Below are 21927 nucleotides of genomic sequence, written 5' to 3'. Positions count from 1 at the left end.
TCTCAAAGTAAATCATGTTTTGTGCATCAATTAGTAACCCTCCTGTTAAAACGTTTTAAATAACAGTTTCAGTGGAGTTTCATTAAGCATTGTACAGGTAGGTTGCAATACCTGGGTGGGAGGGGGATCTATCTATTTGAACTCCATCATTATCTAAAATACAAAGACTTTGAGTTGGAAAAATAACATCTGATTTGATTGAATATATTCAGAATTGTGTTATTTTTGTTACAGGTGCTATTCAAGCATTGGCAAAGTTCAGGATGCCTTCTTATCATACAGGCATTCCATTGATAAATCAGAAGCGAGTGCTGATACATGGTGTTCAATAGGGTAAGAAATGGCAGATACTTAAAGCTAGATGACAAGATAGAAACACAGGAATGCTCCGGTAATTTTAGTTTGTTATCTCATCAGTTCTGCATCAGTTCAGTCCTGTTTGCCATTTTGTTTACTGTCTTAGGGTGTTGTATCAGCAACAGAACCAGCCAATGGATGCTTTACAGGCCTATATCTGCGCTGTTCAGCTGGACCATGGACATGCTGCAGCCTGGATGGACCTGGGAACACTCTATGAATCCTGCAATCAACCTCAGGATGCAATTAAATGTTACATAAATGCAACTAGGAGCAAAAATTGTAGTAATACTTCTGCACTCACAGCAAGGATAAAGTACTTGCAGGTAAACTGGTTTGGGGTGTGGTATCCTAAATGCATATTATTCATTTTAAAAATGAAATGGATTATTTCGAATGAATTTAAAGAATTTACATCATTGGATTAGGCACAAAAAGCTTCTATATGGTTTGTTATTGACTAACCATATTGCACAGAATTAGAAAGATACTTCTAAAGCAACAATGTTTAGTTTAAACTGGTTAGTTAACCAGAAACCATGCAGACAGAATTCCAAGGAATATAATTTGAATGGGCAATTTAGGCATTGTAAGAAGTTAATTATAAGATATGTCTTCTGCTTTAATTCTATTTTTGAATTAGAAGTTACCGTTAAAAAATTTGTAATCAAATTAGCTTTATGCAGTACCGCATAGCAGGTTATATGAATTACATTGTTAAAATTATGTTCAACTTAGAACTTGAAGATCTGAAGAAAGCAGTCAGTTGTTTTTCACTGCTTCAGGTCTAATTGGAAGGGACAATTGCTGTATGTCCCATTATATTTTTTTTTGCCAAAATTGCCTGCTATATGGTATCTTGAGTGCAAAGCTATTCTTTTCTTTAAGTCCTACCTGCCTACACAGTATTTCTACATAAGCCAATGCTGATGCAAGTGACATTTAATTCTTCTGTTAAAGCTGCAGTATCTTTCTTTGTTTGACTTCATAATCTGAGGACATTTTTCAGATCCATTTGATGAAATTTTCAAATGGCCTAGGAGGTACAAATATGCTTGGTGTAGAATTAGGCCACAGGAAGCTTCCAAATTACATTCCTAGTCTGTGTTGAGATAATTGCTGACAACCAGGGTTTTAATTGGAGGTCTCGGGGTCAGCCAGGGTTTTGCACTGGATTGCAATTCTGTAACCTCTCCCAGAAATGTTGTGGATACCAAGTGACAATAAGATTGAGTTTAGGTGTGGTGACCTCGGAGTGAATGGCATGCCAAACAAATTTTCAAGCTCGAAGAATAATAATCTGAAGAATAATAACTTTGCAACTCTGCTGAAGGATTGCTGGCACTTGCAGAATCATGTCTCAGCAGGATTTAGCACCTATGGGAGGCAAGGAGAAGAAATTAAGGATGGGAAAGATTCATTATTTTATAGTTCACATTCTGTGGCTTATGGGTCTCAGATACTCTAACATACATGCATAACATAGTGCTACTGACCCTGTCAGCTGCCCAATCTTCACGCTTGGCAAGAATGATCTTGGACGTTATCGGTAAGGCTGTCAAGAAGTGCGGGTGGAAGAAATATCAGATGAGGAAGATACCAGTCGTCACCTAAACAATTCAGGGAGTGGGAGAAATCATTGGATAATAATGGGGAACAAAAGTCCTGGCTGGGTTTTTTGCCCATTTTCTCCTTCACCTAGTCATTGAGGCAATTTGTAGAGTTTGTACTGTTGTCCTTTCTGAACTCGGCCAACTCAGCACAGACCAGCGGTTATACTTGGGATCTTCTATCCTGTATGGCAAGGTAAAACACCAAGCAGTGCATTTACCCATGGAACTATCACATCATGTACTGATGGTGGTTTATTTTCCATAAAATGTAGCTCGCAATGTGCTTGACCTTACCATTGCACCAAATAATTGGATTGATATCTTCAATGCAACTTCTTTTTTTTCTGCATGACACCTGTACCACATTATCTGCATAAGCACTAATATTAAACATTGCTTATTTTTAAGCAAACGGAATCATGAAGGTTTATAGCATGAAGGAAAGCTATTCGACTCAATGCATCTATGTAGTCGCCTTGTCAGAGCAAAGCAAAATTAATACTACTGCCCTGTTTCTTCCCTGTGATCTTGTACCTTCAGCTGCTTCAGATGCTTGTCTCCCCTGAAAAGATCTAATATCTCTGTCAGCTCTGTCAAAGTATTTCATACTGCATAGCAATGTCTCAAGAATTGTTTCCTAACTCCCTCATTCTGTAACTATTTAACTTCCTAATTAGAGGAACTAGCCTTTCTTTATTCAGCTTGATCTCCTTCTTGGCCGTCTCTGCTCCACTGGAAACACCTCAAGTCTGTTTTATTGTAACAAGATTTTTGTCCCTGTATTTTATCAATAATCAATATTATCAATAATCTATAAACAAATAGCAAAGTTATCATGTTGAGTTTAAACATTTGTTACAAATTATTACTATTAGAAGTAAAGATTTTATAAACTATAAAATTCCTGGAAAAAACACAACTTATAGGAAAGGGTGGCATGGTAGTGCAGTGGTTAGCACTGTTGCTTCACAGCGCCAGGGACCCCGGAGCGATTCCCAGCTTGGGTCACTGTCTGTGCGGAGTCTGCATGTTCTCCCCTTGTCTGCGTGGGTTCTTCCGGGTGCTCCGGTTTCCTCCCACAAGTCCCGAAAGTGTTTGTTAGGTGAATTGGATATCTGAATTCTCCCTCAGTGTACCCGAACAGGCGCCGTAGTGTGGTGACTGGGAGATTTTCACAGTAACTTCATTGCAGTGTTAATGTAAGCCTACTTGTGGCACTAATAAAGATTATTACTATCAAGAAGTCCTTTGATGAAGCAAAGACAACATAATATTGCATTTCTGATATAGTTTCCTTGTTGCAAATATAATTTTGGTCGTTATTGCGATAATTAATTTTCTCTTGCCATTTATATTAGTACTGTTTTTAATCCATATCCTGCTGCTGTACATTTTTCCAATTTCTCTTGGCCTTTCCCTCAGTGTTCTTTAGTCTGAGTGCAGCACAGGTTATTGACTTGTTTGCAGTTGAGTCATTGTAATTTCCCTCTTGACAATCATGAGTAGGATGAGAGAAAAATAGTAATGGGATTTCCACTTTTATCAATGCTTGCTTGACTGTCCTTTTCTGTGTAGGTGGAAGTGCTTTAGATTCTTTTGAGCCTTTTAATTAGTTTGCTGTTTATAAAAAATATGAAGTTTACTTTAATATGCATGAGTCAACTAAAAGGAAACTGCAGCTTTTAAAGACTTTTATTGAGCATTTAGTTTAATTTTGAGTTTAAGTAGAATAGAAAAGAAGGAAATGGCAAAGATATTAATAACACCATCCATCCCTGGGAGGTTTGATCACTATGGTGTACCATATTACTGAGAGAAAATTGTTACACATAAACTCAAAATCATATATTTGTATAAAATATATTGTATAAAAGTTAACATTCGTTTTTGTTCTGATTTTGCTGATTTTTTTCACCGCACACAATGCAAAATTAACAAATTAAAACCTGGGCAAGTTGCTTAAATTTCACACAGATGTGTTCTATCACAAGTTTAACTGAAATTTTAGTGTGATCATAAAGCCACAAGTGTTACATGATTGTTGAGCAATTAGGTGGTTTGTATGACTGATCAGTTAGCTTTCATTTACATAATCGCATCACATACTTTTTACAGGCCCAGTTGTGCAACCTTCCACAAGGTAGCCTACAAAGTAAAACCAAAATGCTTCCCAGTATTGAGGAGGCATGGAGCCTACCAATCCCAGCAGAACTTACCTCCAGGCAGGGTGCCATGAATTCAGCTCAGCAGGTGAAAATTATTTGTACCTCAATTGTACTTAAGCATTTTAGCTTTATAGTTTTAAAGGTACTTTTTAGTGGCTAATACATTTGCACGCACACATACACACGCACACAAAACAGTAACTGCAAAACCTCATCAGTGGTAGGATTTGAAGAAATATGTTCTTGGGATTACAATTATTTGGGACTGTGAGATTACCAAAATATTTTTAAAGATCCTAGAGCTGTTGAGATCAAAATTGGTGATTTCTCAAGCTGTTGGAAAGTAATTGTTGAACCATCCAATTGTATGCAATACTTTGCACTATTCATACATAAAGCTGTATTTATAGATAACTACAACAACTATTGCCCAGAACTGCTCAGATTTGTTTTCCTTGGTACTCAACTCTGTCAAAAATGGAAATAAAAAATTAGTCTAAACAACACAAGTCATTGTTCAGCTGGTGAAAAATATATTCTGTGATTACTACTGCACAACAACGGGGAATCAAAAGCAAAAAGAAAAGATATCTTGAAAGTACTTTGAAATGTTACCTAAAGATTTTATTTCCAATGCTCTTCTTTTGTGTGTAGGCTTGTAAACCTCACCATCACAGTAATGAACCATTAGTAGGCCTCAGTCAGCAGCCACAGCAATCCTTACCACTACACATGGTTCCTTCTAACCAAGTAGATGACCTATCCAGTCCTGCTAAAAGGAAAAGGATGTCCAGCCCTCCTAAGGTAGTAATTCCAGTTGGTTGGTTCTATTGTTGTCCTTTTGAGGACTGCAAGATGAGTTCAAATGAAAGGGGGACTGGAGGAAAATTAGTTTGTTAAATAAATGCTTCTAAAAGGTTTAAAATTACCTGTGATGACATGCATTTCATTTGTAATGCACTCTATTCAACATGGAATGTGCACTATGTTTTGTGGATGTTCTGTAATGGAGGACAGGTATATCTTTTTAACATTTTAATGATGGCTCAGTATTCAATGTATCCACTGTGAATTTACAAAAAAACGAATTGCCAAAATGGCTTCAATAATAACATGAACTTTGCACCATCCAGTTAAGACAGTTAATGTGGCAAGTGCATGTCCTGTTGGTATAATGCACTCTAATGGATAACAACTTCCATTTTTATAGTGCCTTTAACATGAAATATCGCAAGGCACTTCACAAAAACATAATCGGACAGAAATTGATTGCGAGCCAAAGGAAGAGAATTTGAAACAGTTACCCCAAATCTTGACCAAAGAAGTAGGTTTTAAGGAAGCTTTCAAGGTTAAGAGAAGTTGAGGAAGATGGTTCCGGAGCTTGAGGACTAGATAACTAAAGACACAGCTGCGAGTGTTAGAACAAAGGAAATGGGACATTCATAGTAGGCCAGAATTGGCAGAACACAATTCTTGAAAGATTGTGAGCTGGAGGAAGTTGTAGAGACCGGATACGCCACGGAATGAATTGAGCATAAGGATGAAAACTTTAAAATTATGACATTTGGGGACTGGAAGCCAATGTAGGTTCTCCCAACAGAGTGGTGATGACAGGGCGGAACTAGTGTTAGGACTTGGCAGATGTTTTGAATGAGCTTAAGTTTATGGAGGATAGAAGTAGGGAGGCTGGTTGGAGAGCATTGGAATAGTTGAGTTTGGAAGTAACAAAAACATGGATAAAGATTTCAGGGGCAGATGGATTGAGTCAGGTGATGTTATGGTGGGATGAATGTGATCTTAGTGACGGACAGGATAACGAGGTTGGAAGCTCAGCTCGGGTGAGTAGAACTCGGAAGAAGCAAACTGGCTGGTTCAGCATGGGACAATAACCAGGGAGAGTGGAATTTGTGGTGGTGTCCAAAGCCGGTGGTTTTGGTCTATCCATTGTTTGGTTTGAGGAACCTGTGGGTCGTCCAGTCACACAGCGGAAGAGTGAGATGGTGGTCAGATGGCATAACTTAGTGTTGTTTTTTCGGATGCTGTTGTCAACCAGCATCATGCAATACAATAGGGAGGTTATGCTTTAGTTATACAGGGCATTGGTGAGACCAATTGATTTTCTTATGAGGAAAGGCTGGGCAGGCTATGCTTGTTATTCTTTGGAGTTTAGAAGCTCCAGAGACACTGGTGTTTGATCGGGAAAATAAGTTGTTCCAGGTGACATTTTTGTTACAACTAGGTGTGCAAGAATGGATATAGGGAGACAGGTTGCCCCGTTCAACTGGACAACAAAGGGCAAGCATTGCATTTTAAATAGTCTCAAAGGTTACAGACAGGTAAAGAAGGATAAAAAGTGTGTATGTTGCAGTCACAACGGACATCATTTGTGACTTTGATTAGGACTGTTTCTATGCGATGGCAAAGATTGAAGTTTGGTTGGAGAAGTTCAAGTATGGAGTAGAAGGGAGAGAAGAATTTGGGAGACAGCATATTCAAGAACTTCTGAGAGATTTTAAAAATTGTTACAGATGGTGTGGAGGTTTGCAAGGATTGGGTTGGGTTTTCTGAAGTGCGGGTGATATCAGATTTGAAAGGGTGGTGTCAGTAATTGAGAGAACAGTTTACTGCTAGCAAGGAAAATGGAGGTCAGCTTAGTGGGAACCGAATCAAGAGGTGGATCTCATCAACAAGATGAGTTTGGAGAGAGTATGAGGGTAAATGGCAGAGAAACCAGAAGAAGATATGGCTTCAGTGTTCTAGGAGGTAGGAACCTTGGAAGTTTGACACAGTGAGCTAGGGCAATGGAGGAATCAGGCAGAGACACCTGAACGGATGGATTCCGTCTGTGAGCTCCTTGTGTTTGTGGAGAAGGCAGGTGGAGGTGTGTAAAGAGTTAACTGGTAGTGAAGAAACGGATTATTTCACAGATGATCCTGGAATAGGGAGCAGAGGAGAATATGACCTAATAGTACTTTATATGATTCAGCTAGGTTTGGGCTTAAGCCAGTTATGCATCAGATGTTTGAATCTGCAAGTTTTGGACATTAAGGCCATGAATATGAAGTCTGTACCAAGGGAATTAACCAGGAAGGGAAAGAGTAAGGTTTTAACTAGTGACAAGGGCCCCAGAAGAGGAAATTAGGGTGTGATTGAGCAGATCGGTAGCTGTAGAAGTATCGTGGCAAATAGAAGGCCAAAGTTGGGAATTAATAAGTGACTTTTTCAGTGACATGTTACCAAGTAAAGTACCACATGCTTTTTTTCTAATTAAGTCTACATGATAATGTATTCAACAATTTATGCAACGTGGTCTTCAAAGTTTTTGCAGGGTTCCAGAAATATATTATTGCAGGTGTATAGTTTAAAATTTCTGTTTAGGTACATTCCTATTTGCTCATCTATTTTCTGCATTTGACGTTTACTGATGCTCTATTCCGAGATGGTACAGAAATGTTAATCAATTAAATTGGAAATAATAAGTTATTCTGTTGAGGCAGTTCCAATCTGTTCGTTCTTTTTTCTATCTTCAGCTAAATGCTCCAGATGTCTGGTCAGGTGGTCACACACCACACCATCCAGTACAACAGCAGGTTCCATCATGGTACCTGACCCCTCAAAAATTACAGGTATGTGATTTCATTATAATGTTTGGTTGTACACTAATTATGAAATATTGAGCACTATTTTCAGAAACTTAGACGTAACATGCACACCAGTGGGCAGCCTGTGTCTGCCAGGACTGCTCAGCTCCAGATCTTATTACAGTCTTGGTGCAAGCGTGGAAAAGAGTTGAATTCCAGAGCAACATGGCATCAAAGCAACATATGACTACTAAAAAAGTATGGTTTTTAAGGTTTTACATTTTGACAAACAAGGCAACAAAATCACAAGAATGATATAGCACAGTGAGCAAATAAATGCTCAGCACACATGAATACAGAGGGGGATAGGAGAACAGTATAACTAGCTCGATCTAATCATTGGACATTGTACCTCTATCAGCTCAACGAAGAACAAGGGAAAGGCCATTAAAACATGGTAAAATGATGCACACCTTCCCATCCAGCAAATGCTCGCAATTGTCATCTTTCATTCTCTCACCCCACAGTATAAATATTTCCCACTTTTAGCTTTGACAAAGCGTCATCTGGACTCAACGTTAGCTCTTTTCTCTCCCCACAGATGCTGCCAGACCTGCTGAGATTTTCCAGCATTTTCTTTTTGGTTTCAGATTCCAGCATCTGCAATAATTTGCTTTTAACCACTTGGAGGAGGGCGTTTAAATTCCCCCATCAAACCTTCCACCGCTTGAGGGAAGGGTTCCAATAATATAGAGGCCTGGTAAATGTCTCTCTCCAACAAACCAGTCAAGGGTTGACCAAACCTACCTTGCTGTGCGCCGTCACTCAATTCCTCCTATTCTAATACCTGTAAAGAAAAAAAAACACACCGATCTCGAGGAAAAGTCAGAAGGAACCCGTCCTCCCCAGGATACATAATCTGCTTAGGCCATCGAAAGAGATGAACAGGGATTCTTAAATTATTTTTTTTTTAAACCTGATATGATTAGCTCTAACAGGGGGGCTATCCTCAATCTCAGTGAGCACTTAGCTAACCTTACCACCTAACTCCACACCAACTAATCACCCAGCATCCTGCTGTGGTTCCACACCTCTTCATTATAAATGAAATAATGGATGTCCAAAATGCACTCCTTCCCATAATCACAAGGATTACAGCACATTTTAAAAAAATGGAGTAAAACTGCGCACAGACCATATTTCACATAAACTGCTCAATATGGCTTTTGCTGGAACAGGATAACAGGTGACTCACCCTCGTGCCCACACCTCGTATGCCCTTGCAGGAGAAAAGACAACAACAAATAACAACATAATTACAAGGGAGTAACGTCCAGGATTATTGAAAAATGACAGGATAATAACACCATTTATATTGTTCGAAAAAGGCCAAAGAGCCATGACCAGATCATCGAACACTCCGAGCCTCTGAAGGATACCAATGAACAAAGCAAGTTTATGCTGCCATCCCAAGGCCGAAGCGATCCACAGCCTAGGCCCCGGCCAGGGGATGACTTATCAGGATTGGCCACCTCCAACCTCTTATGACGAGCATGAACAGGATAATATAAGGCCAGTTGTCCCAGTGGTGGGGGGGGGGGGGGGGGGGGGAGGAGGGTTGGCAGGGCTCAAAGACAAGATACACTGCTTCATCGAACCTGATATGCCCTGCCTCCAAATCAGGATCGCTAAAGCATGGCAACCAATTTTCAAACTCAATCGGGAAGTCGCCTCCCACTTCTCATCATGGACCAGGCTCACCGATGCTCGTTGTCCGACCCCTACCTCCCGAACTTGCCATGATAGACGACACACCATATAACAAGTCAATGGCCCTTACCAGGGAATGTGCTCTCCCAGGGAAGGATTCTCTCCGCGCCTCCACCATTCTCCAAAGGATTCTTTATAGTTCCTCAAAGTGAGCTTCAAAGACCTGCACCTCTGAGCTGAGACCCTCTTCAACAAGACTTTCTGTGGCGGCTGTCATCCCATCACACAGCAGCGCTCGGTTGAAGGCCTGCTCAGCAGCAGCAATGCCACTGCAAGCTGAGCCCCAGCCATCTTTGACCACTGCGGTCAAACTAGGATTCTCTACGATCTAACTCTGCTTCTCATCACAAAACTCCAATCAGGATAATCCAGGGACATAGTGCAAGACACATAGCCCCAAAAAAGATAATTATGAAATGTCCATTAGGATAATAATCTTTATTATTGTCACAAGTAAGCTTACATTAACATCGCAATGAAGTTACTGTGAAAATCCCCTAGTCGCCACACTCCCGTCGTCTGTTCGGGTACACACAGAGAGAATTCAGAATGTCCAATTCACCTAACAGCACGTCTTTGGGACTTGTGGGAGGAAACCGGAGCACCTGGAGGAAACCCATGCAGACACGGGGAGAACGTGCAGACTCCGCACAGACAATGACCCAAGCCGGAATCGAACCTGGGACCCTGGCGCTGTGAAGCAACAGTGCTAACCACTGTGCTACCGTGCCTCCCATATGAAATAAAGGATGAAAAGATGAGCAGAGCCAGAGCTCGCAAAAACACAGCTGCTCCTGCGCTCTCATCACGTGACCCCCATGACTGTCTTTATTCATCTTACATGGGTGTTGTGGGCATTACCTGCAAGCCATCCCCATTTGCCATTGAGGCACCTTTTGAAATACATCTGAGAGACTTGGTAAGCCACTTTAGATGACACTTCAGAATCAGCCACATTGTGATTAGGGGCCACAGACGGGCAGCATTTTCTTCACTAAAGGATATCAGTGAACCAGATGTTTTTTTATGGCGATTAGGTAGTTTCAGGGTCACTATTACTAACACTAAATAAAAACCTGATTAAGTTAGTTTAAATTCCTCAGCTGCTGTGGGAGAAGTTGAACATGTGTCTCTAGTCCATTAGTCCACATCTTTACTAGCCCAGTTATGTACCACTGTGCTACAGTATCTCTACAATGTGTGGCATCAGGAAACCATAGTAAAATTGAAGTCAGCTGAGAAGGTGAAAACTCTGCATTGACTGGAGTCATATCTAGCACAAAGTAAGATGGCTGTTGGAGGCAAATCATTCCAGCCCCAGGACATTGTTACAGGAGTTCCTCAAGGTATTGTCCTAGGAGCTTCATCAATAACCCTCCATAATGGCAGAAGTAGCATTTTCGCTGATGATTACGCTATGCTGACCATTTGTGACACCTCAGATTCTCGAGCAGCCTGTGTCCTTATGCAGCAAGACCTGGAGAACATTCAGGCTTGGGCAGATAAGTGGCAAGTAACACAAGTGTCAGGCAATGATCATCTCCAACGAGAGAATCTAACCTCTCCATGCGGTTAAATGGCATTACCAGCACTGAAGCCTCCATCAACATCCCTGAGGGTTGGATGTGCGGGGGGGGGGGGGTGGGGGTTCGATGTTAATAATGGATAGGGGTGGGTCAGGCTCGGGGGGGGGGGGGGGCAGGGCCTGGTAGTATGATGATGGTGGATAAGAACGGTGGGGGGTGAGACACCCCCAGTTAAGATAGTCACGTGGAACGTGAGGGGGTTAGGAGGTCCAGTCAAGAGGTCACGGGTGCTTGCGCATCTTAAAAGTTTGAAGGCCGATGCAGCAATGCTGCAGGAGACTCACTTGAGGGTGAAGGACCAGGTGCAACTTAAAAAGTGGGGGGGGGGGGGCCTGAACTTGGTACAGGAGCCAAGGTTCGACAGGTCACAGCCACGCTCGCTGGTCCTGTCAGGTGGGCGCAAAGGCGTTGGCTGGTCTAATGGTGGAAATGGCAGGGGTGGACCCTTGAAGGCTTCTGCACCCGAGGGAGTGGGACTACTCGTTTTTCTCGGCAGTCCATAAGGTATATTCGCGGACCGACTTTTTTGTGGTGAAGAAGGCTCTGCTGGCTGGGGTTAAGGGGTCGGAGTACTCGGGAATTGCAATATCAGATCATGCTCCGCATTGGGTGGATATGGTATTGGAGAAGGGTACAGAGGCCGGGGTGGAAATTAGATGTGGGGCTGTTGGGGGACCGAGGGCTCTGTGACAAAATTGAAAAAGTAATCGAATATGGAGGTTTGAACTGCACGGATGAGGTATCGAAGACAGTTGTCTGGGAGGCTCTAAAGGCGGTGGTGAGGGGTTTAAGGCTAGGGTGGTCAAAGAGGAGAGGTTGGAATGTCCAAGGGTAATAGATGAGATGCTGGAGGTAGCAAGGAGTTAATAATAAGAATAATAATCGCTTATTGTCGCAAGTAGGCTTCAATGAAGTTGCTGTGGAATGCCCCAAGTTGCCACATTCTGGCGCCTGTTCGGGGAGGCCGGTACGGGAATTGAACCCGCGCTGCTGACATTCTTCTGCATTACAAGCCAGCTATTTAGCCCACTGTGCTAGTTATGCAGAAGATGGGGACCCAGTGAAGTTGGGAAAAGAGGAAGGAACTACGATCGAACTTTGTCCGACTACCAGGAAGGCGGTACGCCAATTGAGGCGAGCAAGGGGTGCAATTTACGAGCATGGAGAGAAGGCTGGTCAGCTACGGAGGAAATTGTCCACGTGCGGGATAGGGCAGGGAAGTTGGTGATAGCTCCAGATCAGATTAACAACATCTTTAAGGAATTCTATGAGAGGTTCTACAGGTCAGAGCCACCTGGGGGAGTCCGGGAGATGCCGGAATTTCTAGATGGACTGGAGTACCCAAGGTTAGGGGAGGGGGACAAGGCTACATTAGAAGGGGTGATAGTGGAGCAGGAGATAAAAGATGCGATGGGGAGGATGCAGTCGGGGAAGGTGGCTGGACCTGATGGGTTTCCGGTGGAATATTATTAAAAATTCAAGAATAAGCTCGTACCGCTGATGGTGGGGATGTTTGAGGAGGCGATAGGGAAGGGGGTGTTACCACAAACTTTGGGGCAGGCATCAATTTCCCTGTTGCTTAAAAAAGATGAGCATCCGACAGAGTGTGGGTCGTATAGGCACATATCACTTTTAAACGTGGGTGCAAAGATATTGTCAAAGGTACTGTCAGGTAGGCTGGAGGAGTGCCTCCCGAAGGCGATAGGTGAAGATCAGATGGGCTTTGTGAGAGGGAGGCAGCTCTTTTCGAACATGAGGAGGGTATAGAATGTGGTTATAGCACCGGCGGAGGGGAAGGAAACAGGTGGTTGTGGCATTGGTCGCCAAGAAAGCGTTTGACAGGGTAGAATGGGGGTACTTGATGGCAGTTCTGGAGTGGTTTGGGATTGGACCACGCTTTGTGGACTAGGTAAAGCTACTGTGCAAAGAGCCGAGGGCCCGTAGCAGTAGCTCAGGATACCTTTCTCTCCAACATGGGACTAGACAGGGATGTCCTATTTCCCCCCTGCTGTATGCACTCACGATTGGGGCATTAGCCATCGTGTTAAGATGTTCGGGGGTATGGTATGGAAAGGGATAGTGGGAGGGGGGGGTTAGAGGATAGGGTGTCCTTGTATGCCGATGACTTGTTCTTGTACGTGTCGGAACAGAGTGCGTCAATAGGGGGAATATTGGAGCTGCTTCGGGTGTTTGGGTCTCCCGGGGTACAAATTAAATCTGGACAAGTGAATATTTTGTGGTGTCTCGGCCGGGGGTGGGGCCAGGGGTGGGGGGGGGCTGCCATTCCGTAGGGCAGGGACTCAGGAAGCTGGGGGGTGCAGGTTGCTTGGGATTGGGGGAGACTCCGTAGGAACAACATTTCTACTTAGGTGGGGAGGGTGAAAGCTGATCTGGCAAGGTGGGATGGTCTCCTTCTGTCACTGACGGGTCAGGTATAGGCTGTTAAAATGAACGTGTTGCCACGATTTCTGTTTATTTTCCAATGCCTACCGATTTTCCTGCCAACGGCATTTTTTAGAGAGATTGAAGGAATGATTACCTCGTTCATATGAGAAGGTGGCCAGAATTAGAAAGGTGCTACTACAGAAAGGAAGGCAGGCAGGGGGTTTCTGCTTTTTGTTAAGAGACTGTAGTTTAAGAAGTGGGCAGCATTGTGGATAGCACAATTGCTTCACAGCTCCAGGGTCCCAGGTTCGATTTCGGCTTGGGTCACTGTCTGTGCAGAGTCTGCACATCCTCCCCGTGTGTGCGTGGGTTTCCTCCGGGTGCTCCGGTTTCCTCCTGCAGTCCAAAGATGTGCAGGTTAGGTGGATTGGCCATGATAAATTGCCCTTGGTGTCCAAAATTGCCCTTAGGGTGGGGTTACTGGGTTATGGGGATAGGGTGGAGGTGTTGACCTTGGGTAGGGTGCTCTTTCCAAGAGCCGGTGCAGACTCGATGGGCCGAATGGCCCCCTTCTGTACTGTAAATTCTATGATAATCTATGAATGAATTATAAGAATGCACATTTTGAAAGCAACTTTGTAGGGTATTCGCAAGGCATGTGCTAAGACTATGTGGGCATATTGTGATTGCATTCCATAATCGAACCAATTGGTTTCCAATTGCTCTATCTTTTGTTGATTTGACTTTAATTGTATTTTGGTCGGGAAAAAACAAACACAGCCATTTTTGCATGCAAAAACATGCCTGACTCATGTTTAACTTTGTACAAAAGGCAAAACATTCTTAAGCTTCTATTGAAACAAATGTTGCAATAGAACAGCATTTTTGTTCTTTTGGCTGTATAAGTATGAATCTTGGAGCCTCGGGACAGAATAGTTGCTTTCTTGTTCCAACTAATTTACACATTTCTGAAAATAACAGAACCTAACACTAAATAAAGATTTACCTGGCAAAAGGATTTCTTGCATAGCATGAATACCCCAAAAATTCAAACAGGACAAACTAGCAAACATGAAATATTGATATAAATAAGATCACTTGCCTGTGTTTCTCTCATCAAGGTGCCAGGCTTGCAACAATCCATAGGACACTGGGTGGATACTTCCACATTATTCAATTATCATTGGTTGAATAGGATTAAACTTGCTCTCAACGTTTGCAATTTCATTTTCATATTGTTTGTGAAATCTGATCACGTTGAATTTTTTTTTTACAATGGGGATCATTATGGGCATCCTTTTTAAAAAACGTTTTCCAATTCAGGGATAATTTAGCATAGCCAATCCACCGACCCTGCACTTCCTTTTGTTGTGGGGGTGAGACCCACGCAGACACAAGAATGTGCAAACTCCACATGGAAAGTGAACTGGGGCCGGATCGAACCCCGATCCTTGATGCCGTGATGCAGCAGTGCCTAACCACTGCATCGCCATGCTGCCCCCATTATGGATATCCTGGTAATGATTACCAGGTCCTGTACTCTTGTGTTACACACAAAATAATACTCAAAACTGCTACATAATGGAAATGTTCCAATGACACTCAAATTACACATTTTATTGACCATTTAGTAAGATCATTTGTGATTGAAATATCCCTCCCTATATCTCTTGTTTTCCTTAGAGTCTAAAAATCTGTCAATCGCATATCCACAGCCATTCTGCGGATGTAAAACAAATACTCAACTCAGTGAATAAATTCCTCCTCAATTCAATCCTAAATGGTTGACTCCTTATTCTCAGACTATGACCCCTAGTTATAGATTCTCCAACTTGGGGAAACAGACTCTCCGAATCTGTCCTGTCATGCTGTCTCAGACTCCTATGTTTCTTGAGATTGCCTCTCATTCTTTTAAACTCGAGAGCATATAGGCCCATTCTATTTGACCTTTTCTCATAGAACAACCCTGTCTTCCTCTGAATCAATGTAGTGAATCTTCGTTGCAAATCTTTTAAAGCAAGTATATCCTTACTTGGGTATGGAAACCAATTCTGTGCACCGTACTCTGGGGGTTGTTTTGCCAAAGCACTGAACAATTATAGCAAGACTCCCTTAGATTGGTTGAGAATTATGAAATGTTTATTTACCTACCTGCCATCGGTCATACATTGTCATGCCTTTTAATCTAATTTCCACTCTAGCCAACTTACTCTTCAACCCTATTTAATTGGCTTCAAGTTTAATACTCTAGTTTCGAACTTATGCACATCACCCTCAGTCTCAATGAAATTTATTATGCTGTGATCACTCCCAGAGGATTCCTTACCAATTTCTAATTAAGGCTGTCTCGTGATGCAAAATGAGTTCTAAAATAAATTCTTTCCTGGTTTGGTTGATGTATTCTTCTGGGAAACTGTCTCAAATGCATTACACAAGCTGCAAACTACTTTCGCCTATTTTACTTGTCTAACATGTGTGAAGATTAACCTGTGTTGTGTTTGTTACATTTCATAATTGTCAACTAACCATTACAAAAAACTCCAAATTCCCTAGATTCTGGACCGTCCCTGTGGATTGCAAAGTAGGACATGTAACATTATTATTCAAGAACTGAAGACAGGGAACAATAGGCCTGTTGGCCTCACAGTCATAGGAAAATGCTATTTCTTGATAGATATTCTTATCTAACACAGTTTTTGCTACTTAGGGGGCCTGTTAATCTTTCCCACCACCGTTTTTGATCCTTGTTATTTCTTATAATTGCCCATATGATTCTATTTCCTGCTAACCTAAACCAAGATTCTTCCTAATTTCTGACCTTGTATTCTGTATTTTCGTGACTGCTCCCTCTCCTCCATTTTGTCTGTCTTTTTAAATTTCAGTATTCTGGAATATTTAGCACCCAACCATGACCTCTGTGCATCTGGTTTCTGTAATAGCTGTTGAATCAAATCCATTTATCTTTATTTAAGCCATTGTTATGAATGTTTTATGCATACAGATAAAGCGCCTTTAATTTTAATATGTCACATCAAGGAAAAAAGTTACTTGCATCTTTTTGTCCCAACCAAACTCGCTACACTGCCCCATGGCCTTGAATTTACTCTTCAGATTTGTAAGTTTCATTTCACTTGAGCCCCCTGCCCTTTTTAGTTTGAACAATCCTAATTCTAAGATTTGCCATGACACTGACCGAGCCCATTCAGTGGAGCCAATTCCAACAGAGCAGCTCCCTCTTTCCCCAGTGCTGTGCTCGTGCATTATGAATTGAAACCCATGTCTCCACAACATTCTTTAAGCCACACATTAAATTAATTGTTCTGATTGGCGCTCTCTCTCTCTCACACATCTCTCTCCACACCCCCCCCCTCCCACCCCTCCACCCCCAACCCAGCGGTACTTGCTTCTCTAGCTGCGTTCATCAATCCTGAATTGAAGTTCCTTGAAGTACAAACACTCACTGCAGATGTGGTTGTACAGCATTGTAGTTCTCTCCACGTGCTGCTGTTGCAACACAGCACCCGGCATTGTTTTATTTATTTAACTAATCAGTCCATGGCTTATAATTCTTGGCTTATAATTTTTGGTCTTTAAATTAAATAATTATTTAAATGAACCATAACTGAAATGTTTAAGTGCACCACAAACCACTTGCAAGTATTGGAGGCAAATAACCGCATCAAATTCCTTACTTCAGCACAATTTACGATACATCTTTGACCAGTCTGTGCTGACCATTCACCCTATTGATTTTCGCCACATATATTCTTTGTTTCTTCCAATTGTATTAGCTCAAATTTATGTAGATTAATTTGCATTTCCATTTAATATGTCCTGCACAAAAACTCAGGCCTCCCCTATTAGAAGATGACTTCTCTTCAGGTTAATTAAGTCATGACATTCAAAGAAACCTTAAGGTGAAGCTACTTCAGATCATATCTACATTGGTAATGGTTGCTCTGGCTTAAGAACAACGATTCAATTGAAAATTTCCATGTCAGATTTCCACATAAAAGTTAGGCATGGTCAACCAAAAAGCATTTGGGCAGAAGGAAAAATTATAGACCTAACATTTGATCAGCGTTCCCCAAGTGGTAAATTTTGTCTTTGGCAACTTACTATTGTTTTTCTCTGTTACGTAAATAGTAGAAATATTCTACTTCAATTTTAATTGTGTCTTAGCCTGGAACATTGGAGAAGTAATATCAGATTTAGAATACAAGTCGACTTTTATGTGTTGGGCATGTGTGTTATTCCAATTATGCAGGAGTAAAGACTGCTGAGTAAGGTGACCTGCATTATTGTGGTTAATGTGAATTTTATTCCTCCAGTGGAATTTGTCATCCACCTTCAAAGTCCCACCTTTAGTTTTAAAGCGAGAAATTAAGGGAATGTACAATCCCAATTAACATATTCTTCAAAAATTGTCAGCTTTTAAATAAAAATCTAAGCTCCTCTAATGGTACATTGTGTTTATCCAATGAGTGTGTGAGTAATATAGACCAAGAAGGTCCCAGTCTTGATCCATTGCATTTAGATAGCCTAGAAGCATATGCACCCTTTTTGGAGTGGCATGCCAGCTGCAGAGATGCTAATAGTAAGTAGGTCATGTCTAATCAAAGGTACAGGTAGATTATAACATGAGCGGCACGGTGGCGCAGTAGTTAGCGCTGCTGTCTCACAGAGACAGGGACCCGGGTTTGATCCCAGCCTTGGGTGACTGTGTGAAGTTTGCACTTTCTCCCTGTGTCAGCGTGGGTTTCCTCCCACAGTCCAAAGATGTTCAGATAAGTTCAGAATAGTGCGGGGGATTGGGCTTGGGTAAGGTGGTCTTTTGAAGGGTTGATGCAGATTCAATGGGCTGAATAGCCTTCTGCACTGTAGGAATTCTATTCGCTGATTGTAGAATAAAAACAGTTTTCCATCAATGCAAAACTACTGAAAATGCATCTCTTTGTTCATTTATCAGTCTCTCCTTCCCTGCCACCCCCACCAATCTTCACTTGCCCCACTCTTCCTCCACTTCCAGATTGTTTCTCTCTCTTTGCCTTCATCACTGTCTCTTTTTTTTTCCTTTCATAGTCTGAGGAGAGGTACTTGGGCACCAGCTGGTGAAAGCAGCATCAGTACTCTTAAAAAGTGAAGAGTTGTTGATCACAGCATATAAAAGGGGAATGGTGTAAAGGGATGTCAGTTTTGGAAAAATGTGCTGGATGAGCTTATCTTCTGGAGGGATTGGAGGAATTAAAAAAACACCAATGGCTTTTAACCAGGCTCCTCAGCAGGACTATATTGAATTGACGTCATTCTTGCAGTGTTGCTCTCCTCCTCCAGTTAGGATTTAGCTCTTATATTTTGTGCTTTACTTACAACCTAGAGCCAGTACAACAAGAGGAAATTTTAAACTAACATTAAGACCCATGATAAAGTAGTTTTTGGACCATTATTGAGCTATTTGTAGAGATAGTTGAGTAGAAGAAATTAGTTCCAGCCCCTGCATCTGACTATATGATGATAAATGCAAAAATGAACAATTATTCAGAAGTGTATACTCCACAGAATTGGAATAAATAATGTACATACATGAAACAAAACAGAAAATATAGTTTTACATCTTGGATTTGATTATTCCTGCTTAGTTTTTGTAGTGATTTTAGATATGCAATATAATCCAAATTTTACAATTATCAGTAGTTCACTCGGGATTAGGTAACATAAGACTGAATATCTTTTTCGGTTATTCCAGTTTTTGGAGCAGTTACGTGCAAACAGAAAGAATCTGAATCAGCTTCAGCTTCAAATGCTGGAACAGCTTGAGGGACAGTTTGCCTTGATGCGACAGCACCAGCAGCAGGTAAGAGTGTTTGGTGCCCTTCAGGAAAGGGATTACATAATTAATATGCATGGGACTAACTTATTAATGCTGCTAAGAAATAATGCTGAAATATTGATATACTAATAAAGCTACTCAATTTGTCCAACGTTATTCTAACGTTGACGTACAACAAACAATTTTTAATGAAGCTTGCTGTCTTTTTCTTCATTCTTTTGATTATACTTTTGTATTTTGTACTTATTTTTAATGTAAAAGCTGCTTACCTTATTTTTAAGCTTTTAAAACATTTATTTTCTGCATCTGCTAGTTCTACTATCAGGCTAGGTTTCTGACGTTTAGTTTGCTGAAAACAATTCTTTGGAGTTGGTTTGAACCATAGGTTGTTGATCTAGGATGGCACAGTGGTTAGCACTGATGCTTCACACCGCCAGGGATCCAGGTTAAATTCTGGACTTAGGTGACTGTCTGTCTATGTCGCGTTTGCACATTCTTCCTGTGTCTGCGTGAGTTTATAGAACATAGAACACTACAGCACAGTACAGGCCCTTCGGCCCACGATGTTGTGTTGACCATTTGTCCTAATCTAAGATCAACCAAACCTTCAATTTACTGCTTTCCATCTGCCTGTCCTAGAGTCACTTAAATGTCCCTAATGATTCTGACTCCATCACCTCTGCTGGCAGTGCATTCCACGCACCCACCACTCTGTGTAAAGAACCTACCTCTGACATCTCCCCTATGCCTTCTTCCAATCACCTTAAAATTATGTCCCCTCGTGACAGCCATTTTCGCCCTCGGGAAAAATCTCTGGCTATCCACCCTATCCATGCCTCTCATCACCTTGTACACCTCTATCAAGTTGCATCTCTTCCTTCTTCGCTCCAGTGAGAAAAGGCCTAGCTCCCTCAACCTTTCTTCATAAGACATGTCCTCCAATCCAGACAGCATCCTGGTAAATCTCTTCTGCACCCTCTCCCAAAGCATCCACAGCCTTCCTATAATGAGGCGACCAGAACTGGACACAATATTTCAAGTGTGGTCTAACTAGGGTTTTATAAAACTGCAACAAAATCTCACGGATCTTAAACTCAATCCCCCTGTTAATGAAAGCCAACACACCATACGCCTTCTTAACAACCCCATCAACCTGGGTGGCAACTTTGAGGGATCTATATACGTGGACCCCAAGATCCCTCTGTTCCTCCACACTTCCAAGAATCCTGCCTTTAACCCTGTATTCAACATTCAAATTTGACCTTCCAAAATGAATCACTTCACATTCATCTAGGTTGAACTCCATCTGCTACTTCTCAGCCCAGCTCTGCATCCTGTCAATGTCCTGTTGTAACCTGCAACAGCCCTCGACACTATCTACAACCCCACCAAACTTTGTGTCATCGGCAAACTTACTAACCCATGCTTCCACTTCCTCATCCAAGTCATTTATAAAAACCACAAAGAGCAGAGGTCCCAGAACAGATCCCTGCAGGACACCACTGGTCACCGACCTCCAGGCGGAATACTTTCCATCCACTACCACTCGCTGTCTTCTTTTGGCCAGCCAATTCTGTATCCAGACAGCCAGATTTCCCTGTATCCCATGCTCCCTAACTTTCTGAATGAGCCGACCATGGGGAACCTTATCAAATGCCTTACTGAAATCCATATACACCACATCCACTGCCCGACCTTCATCAAATGTGTCTCGTCACATCCACAAATAATTCAATGAGACTTGTGAGGCATGACTTGCCCCTCACAAAACCATGCTGACTATCTTTAATCAAACTATGTTTTTCTAAATAATCATAAATCCTATCTCTCAGAATCTTTTCCAATATTTTGCTCACTACAGACATAAGATTGACTGGTCTGTAATTCCCAGAGATTTCCCTATTCCCTTTCTTGAACAGGGGAACAACATTCACCTCCCTTCAATCATCTGGTAGCACTCCAGTGGAGAGTGAGGATGCAAGGATCATCGCCAACGGCGCAGCAATCTCCTCCCTCGCTTCCCGTAGTAACCTTGGGTATACCCCGTCAGGCCTGATCTATCCTGATGTTTTTCAAAATTTCCAGCACATCCTCCTTCTTAATATCAACCTGTTTGAGTCTATTAACCTGGTTTACGCTGTTCTCATGAGCAACAAGGTTCCTCTCTCGAGTGAATACTGAAGCAAAATATTCATTTAGGGCCTCCCCTATCTCCTCAGACTCTCGGCACAAGTTCCCTCCACTATCCCTGATCGGCCCTACTCTCACTCTGATCATCCTCTTATTTCTCACATAAGTGTAGAACGCCTTAGGGTTTTCCCTAATCCTTCCCGCCAGGGCTTTTTCATGCCCCCTTCCGGCTCTCCTAAGTCCATTTTTCAGTTCCTTCCTGGCTACCTTGTAACCCTCTGGAGCCGTGCCAGATCCTTGCTTCCTCAACCTTGTGTAAGCTTCCTTCTTCCTCTTGACTGGAAGCTCCACTTCTCTTGTCATCCAAGGCTCCTTCACCTTACCATTCCTTCCTTGTCTCAGTGGGACAAAACTGTCCAGCACTCACAGCAAGTGCTCCTTAAATAACCCCCACGTTACTGCTGTGTATTTCCCGAAGAACAACTGTTCCCACTTTATGCTCCTCAGCTC

General features: G+C 42.0%; 1 protein-coding gene across 5 annotated transcripts in view; it reads left to right on the top strand.

Moving 5' to 3' along the window:
• Positions 1 to 21927, top strand: part of kdm6a (lysine (K)-specific demethylase 6A) — a 444294-nt gene that overhangs the window by 326797 nt on the left and 95570 nt on the right. For 4 of the 5 annotated variants that reach the window (XM_072513832.1, XM_072513835.1, XM_072513836.1 and 1 more), the window contains 6 exons: positions 235 to 333; positions 464 to 683; positions 4086 to 4220; positions 4790 to 4939; positions 7666 to 7761; positions 19204 to 19311. In XM_072513832.1, the coding sequence (XP_072369933.1) occupies positions 235 to 333; positions 464 to 683; positions 4086 to 4220; positions 4790 to 4939; positions 7666 to 7761; positions 19204 to 19311 (808 nt within the window). The remainder of the gene's footprint in view (positions 1 to 234; positions 334 to 463; positions 684 to 4085; positions 4221 to 4789; positions 4940 to 7665; positions 7762 to 19203; positions 19312 to 21927) is intronic. The other variant, XM_072513833.1, reaches the window with a different exon arrangement.

The sequence above is a fragment of the Scyliorhinus torazame genome, chromosome 8, assembly GCF_047496885.1.
Source record: "Scyliorhinus torazame isolate Kashiwa2021f chromosome 8, sScyTor2.1, whole genome shotgun sequence".
NCBI lineage: Eukaryota > Metazoa > Chordata > Chondrichthyes > Carcharhiniformes > Scyliorhinidae > Scyliorhinus > Scyliorhinus torazame.
The sequence above is the reverse complement of the archived record's forward strand: the minus strand, read 5'-3'. Positions and strand labels throughout refer to the sequence as shown.